The sequence below is a fragment of the Rousettus aegyptiacus genome, unplaced genomic scaffold (assembly GCF_014176215.1).
Source record: "Rousettus aegyptiacus isolate mRouAeg1 unplaced genomic scaffold, mRouAeg1.p scaffold_m13_p_10, whole genome shotgun sequence".
Classification (NCBI taxonomy): domain Eukaryota; kingdom Metazoa; phylum Chordata; class Mammalia; order Chiroptera; family Pteropodidae; genus Rousettus; species Rousettus aegyptiacus.
Window position 1 is genome coordinate 32,215,297 of NW_023416285.1, and position 15,843 is coordinate 32,231,139.

General features: G+C 36.8%; 1 protein-coding gene and 1 pseudogene across 1 annotated transcript in view; both read right to left on the reverse strand.

Moving 5' to 3' along the window:
- Window positions 1-7,981: 7,981 nt before the first annotated feature.
- METAP1 (methionyl aminopeptidase 1) overlaps window positions 7,982-15,843 on the reverse strand; it is a 53,180-nt gene continuing 45,318 nt past the window's right edge. Inside the window, exons 10-11 of the mRNA XM_016133591.2 lie at window positions 12,253-12,318; window positions 7,982-9,789 (exon numbers count right to left, since the gene is read on the reverse strand). Coding sequence (XP_015989077.1) covers window positions 9,626-9,789; window positions 12,253-12,318 — 230 coding nt within the window. The 3' untranslated portion in view covers window positions 7,982-9,625. The remainder of the gene's footprint in view (window positions 9,790-12,252; window positions 12,319-15,843) is intronic.
- LOC118608919 lies at window positions 9,957-10,075 on the reverse strand (annotated as a pseudogene).

The window sequence follows — 15,843 nt, forward strand, 5'->3', positions numbered from 1 at the left end:
CAACATCATTGATTGTTTCTTCAAAACTGACACTTTAAATGGACATAACGAAACCAATTTTACCATAGGTTAATTGATAAAAGTTCCTACAGCATATTTCTGGTCACAAAACTTGTAGGACTCAAAACACTTTTAATATTAAAACACTGAAATGTGAGCTATACATACATTTAAGAAAGATTAATAAAGTCAGATAATTTTCCAGCCCACTTATTCCAGCTCAGGTCATGGATGACTGTAGTGTCTCCTGCTAGCTCAGGGCACAAGGTAGGACCCCACCCTGGACAGGATGCTCTCCCAACACAGGGTCACTCACACACACCCACACTCAAGACAATTCAGACAAGCCAGTTGACCTCATACACACATCTCTGGAATATGGGAGGAAACCAAAATACCCCAAAAAATCCCATGCAGACACGGGGAGAATGTGCCAATCAATCCTGCACAGAATGGCCCCAGCTGGAAGTAGTTTTCTCGTTGACATTACAATGAAGTTGAAGGAAACCACATTATTTGAAGACCTGCTGTGTACCCTGTTTATTGCATGTGTGCGCTTCTCAGCATTTGTTTTTTTTACAAGTTGAAGGTTTGTGGCAACCCTATGTAGAACAAGTCAGCAACATTTTCCCAAAGCATTTGCTCACTTCATGTCTGTCACTTTTTGGGAATTCTCACAATACTTCAGAGAGTGATTCCTCTGATGAATCTGGGCAACGTATATTGAAAACCTAGAAATGATTCATCATTCTAGATGTCATTAAGAAGAACATCAATGACTCATGTGAAGAGGTCAAAATATCAACATGAACCGAGTTTGGAATAAGTTAATGCTAACCCTCATGAATGACTTAGAGAGATTTAAGACATCAGTGGAGGAATTAACTACAGATGTGATGGAAACAAAAAGACAATTAGAATTAGAAGTGGAGCCTGAAGATGTAACTGAAGTTTTACAACCTCAAGATAAAACCCGAATGGATGAGAAGTTGCTTCTTACAGATGAGCAGAGAAAGTGATCTTGAAATGGAATCTGCTCCTGGAGAAGATGTTATGAAGATTGTTGAAATGACAATAAAAGATTTAGAATATTAACTTAGTTGACAAAACAGCAGCAGGGTTTGATAGGATTAACTCCAATCTGAAAAATTCTATGGGTAAAATTCAAACAGCATTACATGCTACAAAAAGTTCATAAGAGGAAGTCAGTTGATGTGGCATTATTTTAAAGAAGTGCCACAGCCACCCGAGCCTTCAGCAATCCACCCTGATGAGTCAGTGGCCACCAACATTGACACAAGACCCTCCACCAGCAAACTGAATATAACTTGAAGGTTCAGATGATGGTTAGCATATTTTAAGTGTTTTTACACTAAGGTATGTACATTGTTTTTCAGACATTTTTGCACACTTAGTAGATTACAGTATACTGTAGACGTAATTTACATGTACTAGGAAACCGAATTCATGTAAATTGCTTTATTGCAGTGGTCTGGAACCAAACCTGCAATATCTCCCTATCATGCCTGGATATATCCATAAATCCTCTTGTCTTCGGTATTATTGTGAATGTTTTAAACCTGAAACTTTTCATTTCTTCACTCATATGCTTCATCTGTGTTGTATACTTAATCTATGTTGTGTGTGAAGCTCTCATTCATTACTTTTAATACCATGCCGTGATACAGTTATATGAGCTACTGTAATGTATCCATTCTCCATTCAACAGACTAAAGGTATGGTCCAAAGCTGCTTCTGTATTGTTGACAACACTGTGGTGGAACATTCTTGTACTCGATGTGTCAGTTACTTAGGATAAGCACATTTTTACTAGAAATTGCCAAATTGCTCTTCAGGGTGGTTGGAAATTTTTGCAAATCAGATGAGTTGAAAAGGTACTTTATCGTGACTTTAGTTTGTATTTCAATTACTAAATCTCATTTTTTGGCCATTTGTATTTCCTTTTCTGTAAAGTATCAGTTCACACACATACTTTGCCCATTTTTCTACTGGACTGTTTCATTTTCTAAGTAATATTTAGGTCTTTATTCTACATGCCAAGCTTTTGTCGGTTTTTTATTTTAATATTTTTTTTATTTTAATAGATCTGATTATCAGTGTTTTCCTAGTGCTGCTAAGTAACACAGGTGTTTTTTTCCTTATCCTGAGCAGTATAAAGAAGCAAACAAAATGACCCACAGTTTTACCATCCCAGGTAATACAATGATATAAAAGTAAACACATGAATGTAATATATCCAAGAGTTAGAAAATTCAAATAGTAGACAAAATAAGCTATACTCCTTTCCCCCTAAAACCTGGTGACCACTAAGTCTATGTATCTTCCCAGAAGTTTCTGTGCATTTAATAGCATTTATACACATCCTTTACAATTACACAAAGGAATACTATTAATGCTCTTCAGTGGCCTTTGTTTTACCACATGATAGTATATTTTAGACTTGTTTCAAGCACATCAGATATGCCATACACATATTTATATTTTAGAATGAAACCAGCCAGATGCTTTTTAAAAATATTTTGATATAGTTTAATTGCTCTCAAAACGTTGTGTTTCTGAGAAGGCAATTTTTAGTTGATTCAAACGTGGAAAAGTGGCAGTACAGTTTTCAGGAGTTCTCCTTACCTCTTTGGTACATTTGAAGGGCTAGGCAATGTAACCTAGAGGGCTGGAGGCACAGTAGAGGCCCAAATGGCCCTGAACTATTGTTCTAGGTGAACTGGAAGAAAGGGGAAATAAAAACTAGCTTCTACCCTAGCTGTAGGAAATATGTTTTTAATTCAGTTTGGTTTAGCCCAGGCTTCCAGGAACAAAACGTTATTGCTTTGTGCAATTGCAATAACAAAATTAACATGTAGGGAAATGAGGGAGAGCCAATAATTATTTTAAAAGTTTCTTCCCTTTTTTCTTCTCATAAGTTATACATGAATGAGAATGACAGACATTTTTATGTTCACCAATATGAAAAAGTAAAGCAGTTTTAAGGAATTCAAATAATGGAACTCCAATTCTTGTAGCTGCCCAATTAGTTGACTTTTCATTTCTGTCACACTCATGTACATACTCTTGAGCCAGCTAATTCATTTTAACAGGTATGAGCATTTCCTGGGGGAAAGCATTATTGTCTGTTTCAAAGCAGCAGTGTAAAGAATCAATTTTACAAGATCCTTACTATAAGAGTCCTTGGATCGTTGGACTTGAGGTATAGTCTTCTTTGTTGAGATCCTTTTACTACATCCTCTTGGATGGCATCTAGGATGTTATGTATACTACTGAACCAAATAGTTTTTGGAGGAAAGCATAGATACAACACAGGACTAAGAACATTCACTGTGTTCATGTCAGCATATCTAAAATTAGGTTTCTACTGGTTGTCCAAAATCAGGTTTCTACTACCACCTTCGAAGTTTTGGGAATTTTTTGAATATATCTTTATAAACTGCTATCTTGGACAAAAGGTATATAATTTTAACACATATGGCTATAAACTTCCACTGTACATTTCATGAAAACTAGTAAAAAGTTATTTAAGGATTTAAAATGTTATTAAGAATCTTAGGCAGCTTTATTTTTATTGAAAAATTTTCACATACCTAACATTTTTCAGATCTTGTCTATTTCCATTTTCGGCATGTTGGGCTTTTCTTCTGCTTAATTCTACTTAACCCACCTAATAATGTTCACTAGAGAAAGTTAGTCCATATATGGGTTTATTTGAGTTGAAACAAGCTCTTTATTACATGCACAGGGAACTAACAACATATAAAGTAGAATGTGTAGAATCAGGGTTTGGGGGGAATGGAGGTAGGGAAAAATTTCATTATGTTCAAAACTCTGACGCAGGGAGCCAGTTCATGTGTGTAAAACTTACACCAAACAAAAATGGCTCCAAAAATATATAATGCTACTTCCATTTATCCCATTTGAATGCAGGAATGCGACTGGTAATTCTCAAAATGTTTTGTTGTTTAGGGAAGGGGGAACATATCTCACATGCACAGAATGCTTCAGAACATTTTCTGCTTGGCCACCCATCTGCCAAGCAGGCTGATGATCAAAGTCCAAAAGCAGCGACAGTCCTTTGGGTCTAGAGACACTGTGCATGAAAAATCAGATTCTGTGTCGGCAAATACCTCTGAGAAAAAGTATACCAAAAATGCATTTGAAAAACAGTGTTTTTAAAGTTACTTAGATAATAAATGCATAAAACTATACCAAGGAAATCGTGTCTTTAGAGAAACAATTATGAAATGAACAGGGACATATGAAGCCCTCCACTATGCCAATTTCCTTTAGTGGAACTTTTCCTTATGGGAGCAAAGGAGAAGGGATGGGCTTTTAAGCAGATGCGTTTTTATCAAGCAGGATGCCACAACAATTCCCTGAGATGAGGTAAATATGCACATACTCCCTTCAAGAAAGCAGTGCTCATCCACCACAGAACTACCTCTAGTTTAGACATGGACTGAAATACCAAAAATATCAAGATATGTTAAGACAGTAGAAATTTAAGAATATCTGTGGATCTCTTTCTCAAGTCTACATTTTAATACTAAAAGTTCTTATCCTTGGCTATTTTTTCCCTCAGAATTACCCAGGACTCATATTTACTGATAAAGTTTTTAAAATTCTAGCCTAAATTCTGTTGACCTCTGACCCAACTACTAAAATAAGGCAAATTTGCTTTATAGTCACACTACATATCTAGAAAAAAGTTGCTAAGCTGTGGTATCACCAAATAGGAGATCTCAACAGAAGTATGGTGACTTGGCCCCTCACCATGCAACCAGTGAAAAATTTAAGAGAAATTAAGAGCCCTGCTGTCCTGATTGTTGACCTTGTGCTCTTCTCCTGATACTGTAGTGCAAATCTGCCTAAATGTTTTGGAAAGTTCAGGATTTGTATGTGTTTGGAGGGAGTGAGATGAGGAGGCTGGAGTAATAGTAAAGGGCTAATCACTCAGGAGATGGGAGTGATAATAACTCTAAAAGCTTTACAGCAGTAAAAAGCTGGATGTTCATTTAAAAAAAATATCAGAATACTTTGAACTATAACAAGCATAATAGTGATGAGTAAAAATCCTCCCAGGAAGTCCTCCTTGAGTGTTCACATGTTGACTTCTTGACACATTTTAGTAAAACATACCAGCACTGACACATTTTTAAAATATAACTACCATATACAGATAGTTCTGTTGTTCCTCACCCAGTTCACAAAATGAAAAGCAACAGGTAACAAGCGGCCAATGCCATCTTACTCCTGCTCTTTTACAAAATAAACCAAATGCAAACCATTATTTTGCATGGAGCACATACTGCTAAGTTCACCTTTAGATGTTCATTTTTAAAATGAAACAAACACATTTAGATTGTTAGCATAATGTAGTTTACATTGTGAAACAATCTGTTCCTAAAACATGAATGACCAGATTTTTTTTCTATTAACACTGGAAAATAAGCCACACATCCACAAGTGGTATAATTTGCTCCTCCTGCAAGTAGAGGGCTCGGTAGAAGTCAACCACCATCACGTAGAAATAGAATCTTATCACACCACCTCAAATAGTTCCAGTATTTCTAACTTCCAGACCACTAAAATATCCTCCCCACTCCTAAGATGCACTGCATTGTTTAAAAGTAGCACATGGTTATGAAATTTAAAATACAGTAAGATCAAAATTACTTCAAATAATTTTTAAATCAATACTCTGCACCCCCTTAGTGAGACATGTTCCAAAAATAAGAATCACAAAATTTGCGCTTATTAAGTTTATTGTTGGTAGTGATTTTGATGTAATTCTGAAATAATTTTAAATGTCTTATAGAATCAAATAAGTAAATACTGTTCAAACCCCAAGTTCTCCCCATGAGAGAAGGAAGATACAAATATGAGACAGGGAAGGGTGGGGAAAATGAATATTAAGTTCAAAATGAAAGTATCAGAAGGGACTCATGATATATAGAAAATGCATTTCCTGGCTCTGTTCCCTGAAAGGGCCTAGAAACAATGACACCCCAGTAGCACCTAGATCTTGATTTTCAAATACCACCTCAAGAAAAGAAACAAGGCTTCTTCCTTGGAGAAATAGCCAATTCCCAGTCTGGGGCAGGCAAACTGTATGATAAATCTAAACTATCTTGCTATAGCAAAAAGCAAGAAAGTACCCAATGACTGATAGGCCCAGGTAAAAATGACCCATGAGTACCCTTAAAGGTGTTCTTGCTAACCAAATTTGAAAAAATTACAGTAATTTAAATAGAATGTTTAAAAAGAATCGATGAGCCATACCGAAAACAAGTGGGCAAAGATAAGAAAACGTGCTTCTTTGTAAGAGTGCCAGCTAAATAACGTAGATGGAATGTTAGATTTAGAAAGTCCCAATTTGCAGCCACCAATGTAATAAAATGAATTCTGACAAGGATTATTGATGAATGTTAAAACCTCTGAGTGAACAGGATATGCAAATGATCTCCACATTATCTCCTCCCATATCGCCTAAGAAAAAGATATTCTTAAAATGGAAACATCTGACAGAAACCAAGTGATCAAACTTACATTGGCAATAATGCGACAATAACTTTATGTTCCTCCTGATGTAACATAACGAATGAGACATACCATATGCCATTTATGGAGTCTTCAGCCAAAATGTTTATCCTGAACCTACTCGTAACTCGTAAGAAACAAAGAAAATACAAACTTTTACAAGCTAACTGACCTGCTTTTCCAAATGTTGATTTTATTTTTTAAAAAAGGTAGGAAAATTATTCTAAAGAAGACTACAGATAGAGCACAACCAAGTGCCATGGGTTTGGGTCTTGGATTTAAAAAAAGAAGAAAAGCTTTAAAGAGCATTTTGGGAGAACCTGAGACTCAAGTTTGAATACGTACTATACATTAGACAATTCTGAAGTTCCTTGGATGTGATAACTGTATTATGATCATGTAAGAAATGTCCTTATGTTTTAAGAGAGACATGCTATATTATTAAGGGGTTAAGTATGATGCCACCTATTTCAAAAGGTAAGTGCTTATACAGAGAGATACAGCAAAATAACAATTGTTGAATACAGGAAAAAGATATATGATTATTTCATTGTATTATACTTTCTGTATACTGGAAAATTTTCTGTAAACTTGAAAATTTTCGAAATAAAAAATGGTAATTAAAAAAATTTTTTAAAAAATAGCTTACAGATAGCATGAGGGTGCATGTGGGGACTTTAGCAAAGTGGTGCATCCTGCTCTTGATTTTAATCAAACCCAGTGAAAAACCAGAAGTGGTTGCGGAACAAATTGAGGAATCAACCCAAGATGGCAAACAAATTTCTAAACTTCCACTTCTTGTTAACTTAAGACATATGGATGGCAAGTGGTATAAAGGTGTTGGTGAATGACTTCTAACGTACCTTAATCTATTTTGTAAGCAAATGACATAAAATGAAGATAAAAGGTTAACATGTTTCCCATCTTCTAAATATAATTCCATAGAGAGGAGTGAGCAGTGGCGGGGAAGGGGGCAGGGGGGTGAAGGGGAGAAGATTCTTTTAAAACTTAATACGAAAAATAAAAAAGTTAATACACTGACTTATTTTGAAAAACAGGCAAAATGATGAAACTAGATGTTTTCTCATCTATTACACATTTATGATTAGATATATACAACTAGACTATAGCCCATATTGGTTCTCCCAAACCAAGAAAAACATCATCACCAGTGTGGTGGGTTTTAAAAATCTTTTAACAAAAAAACTACCCACCTAGATTTTTTTCCCTTAAGCTTATTTTCTGACAGACATTGAATCAGCCCATACTGTTAATTCCACTACCAGTATATAAAATGCCTCTCTAAATATTCAGCATTCTCTGTCCTAACAGCTCTCAAAAATATGGTTGCATGTCAAATGCTGCTGGTAGACTCTACTGAACTAAACACAGTACAAGAATTTTTATATAGCCATTAAACTTGAAAAACGTTTTTATTCAAATGGTTGTGTTTATTTTTTATTATGAAATCAGCTACCCCGCTCCCACCACTTCCCCCGAAATCCCAAACAAATGCAGCGTTAATGACTACATGGTGGGATAATCACTCAAACTTTTAATCTCCCTTTATACATTATATTAACATTGATATTGCAAGGCATTCCATTCACAAATATTACAGTTTGATAAAAAACTTCACACACATACCCCCGAAAGTGTATACCAGATTCGGTCACTTTACTAAATCATTAAAATAATACAACTAATGAAAACATTATCATAATTCTTTTAAAGCAATAAAGGTCTGAGGCACTCTGGGAAAGATGTTCTCGTACAAGTATGTCAGTGGTATCAAATTATCTTACAAGAAACTTACCAGATACTCAGTAATCAAGTACAGTCTAATAACAATGACTTTGATCTGTCTTTACTAGATCCACTCCCATTTGAATTGAACTACTGAAAGGAACAGATTGGGCACCTGAGTTCATTTCTGATGATGTTCCCAGCAATGTAAAGGTGAAACGTGCTTTCAGCACACCAAGGAGAGCTGCATCCCTGCCATGAGGGAACAGTCCAGTCTTCAAAGAGGTTCCTTTCTTATTACAACCAGGTTTGCTAAATGTTAGGATCTAACAGCCCACCTGACTGACTCTGCTCACTGCTGGAGAGATTTCAGAACTGGCTTTCCCCATCAACTTTTATAGTGCAACCTCCACCCCTCTCTGAATATCTCCAAGGTATGCCCTGGAAATAAAAGAGAGGAGGAGAAAGGGAACTTTTCCCTCCCATTTCGACCAAATAGGTATGAAATAGCAATGTAATACAAAATTCTCATGCTCTGAAACAGCCAGCTACCACTTGGAGCATGGCTATTTTTGTCATAAACTAGATTTTTAAAAACCTAATAACCTTTTTCCAAAGCGAATTTTTCCACATTCATTCGCTGATACAGAGTCCACACTGAAGAGAAGGTCTCACTGACCTCAGTGCTTCCTTACACACAACTACATGAGTAAATAATTAGCATGGGGGAGGAGGGAGGTCAATTCCCAACTTGGAATTCAATCACTGCAAACTATGGGTCCATTTACGACAGCATATAACCCTGTCAGTGCAGAATCAACACAAACCCCAGGTCACATTGCGTTCAGTAATTATATATATGGAATTTAAAATGTATACATATATATTTCCATACATATATAATAAAAAAAGCTGAAGCAACTTATGTTGCTAAAGTTTCAAGGATTCTCATCTTCAACATTCATTTGGAAAGTAGCTGGCTCTGGATGGCCCAGTTGTGGCAGTGATAAAATCAACTAGAAGGAGGTTTAAGTAAAAGTGCTCAAAGGGCAAATGAGAAAACAGGGGTATAGAGATTTTTATAGGGGACAGGGGAGCACTCGAAGGAGTTGAGAAATGTTTCCTTTATCCTTCTTGGCTTTTTCAGACCCAAGACAAGCTCTTGAGGACACACATCAAATGCTGTGGTCCTTCCTTATTTATAATCAAAAACAAAACAAGTAATAAAAATTTCATCTTCCATTCTGTACTTCCAATAAAATGCCTAAGTACAGCCAGAAGGCATTAGCGAGATGTGCCATCTCCCAAGAAATTAAAATTGGGACATGAAATGAGGCCGTGCACTATCGAGTCGCCGAGTTAGGATTTCACAGCCAGTGTCCGTGACCAACAGGGTGTGCTCGAACTGAGCAGACCGCTTCCCATCTCTCGTTACCGCAGTCCAACCATCTGGCCAGGTTTCATCCTGCCATCCACCTTAAACACACAAAAACAATTTTTCTTAAATCTATCACTCAATTTTCTAAGTAAGTGCTAGGTAAGTGCGTTTGCACATACTCCTACAGAAAACCAATTAGAAAATTCACTATTAAGATTCCTATTTACACCTCAGTTGTTTTATTTGTTTGTTTGTTTATTTTTAGCACCTGCAGCACCTGGTCTTCCTAAGTGGTCTCCCATCCAACTACTAACCAGGCCCGACCCTGCTTAGCTTCTAAAATCAGATGGGATTGGGTGTATTCCAGGTGGCATGGCCATAGACTATCTCAATTGTTTTAGCTAAAGCATTTCCAACTTCATTTTGGTCTTTTGTTCAATGATGTAGTAATATTTAAATTTACCTCAAGTGTGTTAAAACTTCAAATGTTTTATACCTCCCAAACAGCCGATCAAGATAGTATTTCCAAAATAAAAACAGTGGGTGTTGCATTTTAGAAAACATATCGATACCCGTCATCACAAAACTACAAGTAAAAAAATTGGATGAATAAATTCCGTTCTTTACTGGTATAATTCAGCTCTTTTCTGGCATCTGACTAAACTAGAGCCAACATATATTGTGAAAAAAATAATGTAACTTTCTATACTTTTATAATAGCATTTCTTTCCTGATATGCTGGCATGCAGATGGTGAGAATAGATTACACTGTGAAATTTTTGTAGACCACACCCCTGTAAACAGAAAGAGGGCAAAGAGAATGAAATAAGGATTAGCAAGAGAATAAAAAATTTACATGACGCAGAATGGGTTAGAGAGGGAATGAAACTAGTGAAAGGAAATTAAGAGACATGAAACAGGCTGGGAGACAATGGTAAAAAGAAGCCACAACACAACAGAAAGATAGAAAGGGAGAGGGGAAGGGAGGCAGAGGGAATAAGAAAATTGTGCAATTCTGGATACCACAAAAATATCTATTTACACATACTTTGGCCTCCAAATTGCATGTCGAAACATCAATCCATTCTTCATTTTGAGTAATCCTCATTAAAGATTAGGTCTCACTGACTCAGACAAATCCCACAACATAAACTCTGCACTGAAGTAACCTACTTTTGCAAAATTAAATCTCAGTCTGAAAAGAACATGGGGTAGTGTAAAGTTAACTCATACTTTGCCAAACACCTAAAGATGAGTAAATGGTTATTTTTCAATGTAATGAAAAACATTTTTGCAAATGGATTTTACACATAATACTTCTTTGATTTTACTATGATCTACTAAAACAGGTTATTAATGTCAAGTCAAACATAGTTGGCTACTATTCTGAAGAAATTCAAATTCTTGGACCTGAGACTCTGAGGCTGGGATTTAGCCTGAGTTACACTGTTATAATTTGCAGATTATCTAAACCAGCTCTCTAGAAAGTTATTTGCTTACGCCTGTAACCATCACATTATGTCTCACTACCCAGGTGCCAGTTAATGAAAACAGGTATGTAACCAAAAGACAATTTCTTCTCACTGTCTTGCCTTTCTCTGCTAATATTGCTTATTGCCCTTGCAATTGGTTATATATGATTAGAACTTTATTCCATAAGGACGACAATAACAATATATTTGTACAGTCCTTTATAGTATACAAGGTACTCTGTGTTAAGATAGATGATCAACTTAATTCTTAGGGCAGCTTCTCAGAGTTAGCAGGATAAAGATTGTGATTTCCATGTTAAAGCAAAGGATCAGATTAAGGCCGCCTCTAAAATAACCTCCAATGCTCTCCTCCTCCCCTTGAGTGTGAAATGGATTAAGTGACTCCTTTCTAAGGAAGAGAATCTGGTAGAAGTTGTGGGATGTCACTCTCAAGATTAGGTACAAAAAAGACTGGAAGAACCCAGAGAGAGGTAGGTACCTTTAACACAGGGCCAGGTCACACTGCCTGCTACTAACTACTGTCTCAATCTGTACCCCAGGATCCCAACACAGAATTGGCAGAAAAGAAGGTGAAGGCTTCACAAGCAGGCTCCAGCTGTCACTCTGACATCTCAGTAAGGGGCATAACCACGAGAGTCTATTATCATTGCCACATGCCTGTCACAGGGCATAGAAACCATGAGGACATAAAACTGTCTCTGCCTCAAAGTGAGTTGCTCTACATTTTTCCTCTCCTCCACCCCCCATGCCAAGCAAGACCACACGGGCTTGATGGAAGCTCCTAATTATTACACTATACCCTTTGACAGGATCCTAATGAAAAGGGACCAGGAATGAAATACTTTAGCATTTACAGATAGCAAGAAAATTACAGTGTAAAAAATACTGCTGCTTTCTTACCAACTCTTAAAATTTTAAGTTCTCCAAATGACATTGAATCAAGTTCAATACGGGACAGGCGGAGGAAATAAACAAAAAGAAAGTAGAGCAGACTACTAATCTGATCATGAGTAGCCAAAAGTAAATAAAAATTCAATTAAAAAACATTACTGTATCCTTTTTTCTCACCTTCACAAATCATTGGCTCAATTGTAAATACGTGGCCAGCCTTCATCACTCCAACTGCTTTATTTTCTGAAATTAAAGAAAAAATTCTCAAAACATAGCAAAAAACCTACAGTGTACTGTTGAACAGCTCACTGAAAAAGTGTACAACTTATAGTCCCATCCATGATTCTTAAACTACCTTCTCCTGAGTCCCCTTTCTTAAAGTAGATCATTCAACAAACAGGTACCTTACTAATGAACACCTACTTTGGGGCAGATATTCTCCTAGGCATATTTCGTTCTGCTTATGTTATCTCTAGGAAAATACAGAGAGACATCTGTAGGCTGGATTTCAGATGTGGTTATCACTTCTATAAAAGGAAAAGTCCACCATTTGTTACAGTAGGACTGGAACTGCAATCATGGAGCCAAAGTTCCGTCACTCATCCCGGTGTAACAGCTTAAAGGAGAATAACAGATGTTTCAGATTACGCCACAAATCTCCCACCTCTTGGGTGTGTATGTGGCGGGGGGGGGGGGGGGGGGGCATGTGTGGATGTGGAGTAGAGGGATGGACACAGCCCACAGAAACAATTGCCGATTTTCATTAAATTCTTCTATACGTTGTCTTCTTTTTCTAATCTTCACAGGGGAACACTGGCTCTGCACACTAACCTATTTTTTTTTAGTGCTGACAAGACTATTCCTTTTTATTTGAAACAAAATTCCATTTCTCCTTCCAAATACTGTTTTAGTTTTTGATCAAGTTCACTAATATGTATTTTTCAAGACCATCATGAGAAACATAACTACGAATTAAAGCGTCCAGAGAGAGAAAGGCCTTTTTACACAATCTCAGACAAAAATGGAGAAGCAGTTTAAATTTCAAATTGAAAAACAAGAACCGGTAAAAAAATAAAATTAAATTTAAAAAAAGAACCCGAGTAAACAAATGCCTGCATTTGCTTGGCCTGACCAGCAGATGGCAAAAGCACCGGCTTTCAGAGTTGCTCAGCCACACTTTTTCCTGCTCATCTTTCCTTGTGAAGAGCCATCACGCTGCTTTCCACTATCTTACGTATTTCCCAAATACACTTTCTGCAGGTTCCAAATCTGCAGTTTCTAAATAGTTATAAAATCTAAGGGGCAAAAATAATTTCTCTCCAAATGATCACCAATTTACTACATATACACAATTAATTCTATTCCTCTGATGATATCAAAAAGATTGTCAAGAGTATCAGTGTGGTGTCACGTAATAAGAGACTGAATAAACCTAGAGCTGTGCCGTCCAGTACAGCAGCCCTGGCTGCGCGCGCGGCTACTGAGCACTTAAAAAAGTAGCCAGTCAGAATAAGACAGGCTGTAAGTGTAAAAATATGACAAAGGAAACAAGCAAAAAAAAAAAAAAGCATGTAGGATATCTCAATAGTTTTTACATTCATTAAATATTGAAATGCTAATATTTTTAATGTAGTAGATTAAACATACTTAATTTCACCTATTTGATTTTACTCTTTGAATAAGACTAAAACTGTTTAATTACATATGTGCCTCATATATTCTACTGGACAGCAGTGATACAGGGAATCTAAGTTCCAACTCTGCTGCGGCCACTGATTCATTATTCAAGAAAAGTTACAACTCCTACTCATATCGACTCATGCTTTCAAGTTTCTCAACATATCTCACTCAACCAACACACATTGTCTGAGTGACACTATGCTAAGTGCTTCTTAAAATATTTGTACATGCTCTATCATCTACCTCATAACATTACCATACTGTACATTCTAAATGTAAGGTATTATCATCATGGTTTCCCAACCATTAATAACTTACATAAAGCAGCGAATAAACTCTACTATAACAAGGACTTCTCTTACATGAAAGGGGTGGAGGGAAGTTACACAATTTCCCGGTTCCACCTTTAGCTGGTTAGGAATATGGAATTACAAGCCAGGGATCATTTACATATCAAAAGGCCTCTCTCAGCTCCACAAAGACTATCCCAGCAGGTTCCTCTACACTTCCCCAAAGTGGTCACAACATATTGTCATTTATATAAACCCTGATTTACACTTGACTTTTCATAAACATATCAAATGTATGAAATGAAGTATACCTACCTGGTCCTTGCTTCTTTTTTTGGAATTGTTTATTTCTTACTAAATAATTTAAAAAGAAACTCAAGCGGCATCTCTTGCATGTCAGCGGCACCACAGTTGGCTGACACCATTATCACTGATGCACACCCCCCTCTCCCACAAATCCTGTCTTCTTCAGACAGTCTCTTTACATAATCCATACCTAAACCTGAGTTTGTCACCTCTGCAAGTAAGGGCACTTTTTTCATTCCCTCCCTGCACACACACTTTTTATTTACATATACGCACACACTCACACCACTGTAATCAGAATAACCACTTCCATTCTGTTAAAGAGAATGCACATCAGATGATTACAAGGTTTACCAGGAAGGAATGAAGTTGGCTACTAATTTTCTGTTGTCGGCTTTTATTTTAAGCACCGTTCAAATCTTAAGTAAAAAGAACTATGTGGTCTGCTAATAAATGCTTACTGATTTATGTCAAATGCTGTGCTCTAAATGACTTCTCGCGCTCCAACTGTTAGGCAGTTTCTCACTCATTTCACTTTCTCTTCACAACTACGGACATCCAGAATTTTACCACCTCCTCCTTGATCCACAGCAACAGTGCACGGGGCCGACTGGCCACACCAGCTCGCACCTCCAATACATTCTAGACACTAAGGCCAAACTGGTCTTCCCCAAACGGCAACTTCACCTTGCCAGTTCTCTGCCCAAAAATGTTTCTGTAAATTCCTGGCACTGCCTATTACTAGTTCCTAGCACATAATACTCAGCCGAGCTCGTATTGTCTATGTTCAGTCTTAACTTGAAGCACCTATTCATGCTTCACCTCTACCTAGAAATGCTCTTCTACATCTTCTCCTCCAAACCAAATTCAATCATTCTTTATTTCTCCCACAGGACCTAGTACCAAACTGCTTCGGCCCTTACTAGACAGCATGAAGTACAGGAGAAAATAATGAGTATAGAAAGCCAGGCAGAATCCAGGTATCAATCCTTGCCCTGGCATTTATTTACTAGTCTCTGTGAACTTGAGTAAATAAATTACTTCTCTAAGCACAGAATCTGTTTTTAAAATAGAGCAAAATAATTCTTCATTGAATTGTGATCAAACTGGACAATGTTACCTTATCATCATCACATGCATCACTCTAAAAGTTAACATTAAGAGTTTTCCATGTATATCTCACTTATTCCTATTAACAGTTTGAGGGAAGGTGCCACGCCTTACCCACTATACAGATGAGAAATCTTAAGCACAAAGAGAAAGGTGAAAGCCTCTTACAGGGCAGAGGCTCCTACATATTTGTTAAATTCCTTCGTAGGTTACTTGTAGTGGATAGATTTCATTTCTAGCACTAAACAAGGAGATTTATTCCTGCATGTCTTATCTCTCCAAAAGAAAAAGTTTCTGGAAAACATTAATTGTCCTACACTCCCTTTGTTATTCTATCAGACAGCACTCAACTTGCAGAAAGGTATTTTGTCTACTGGTATCA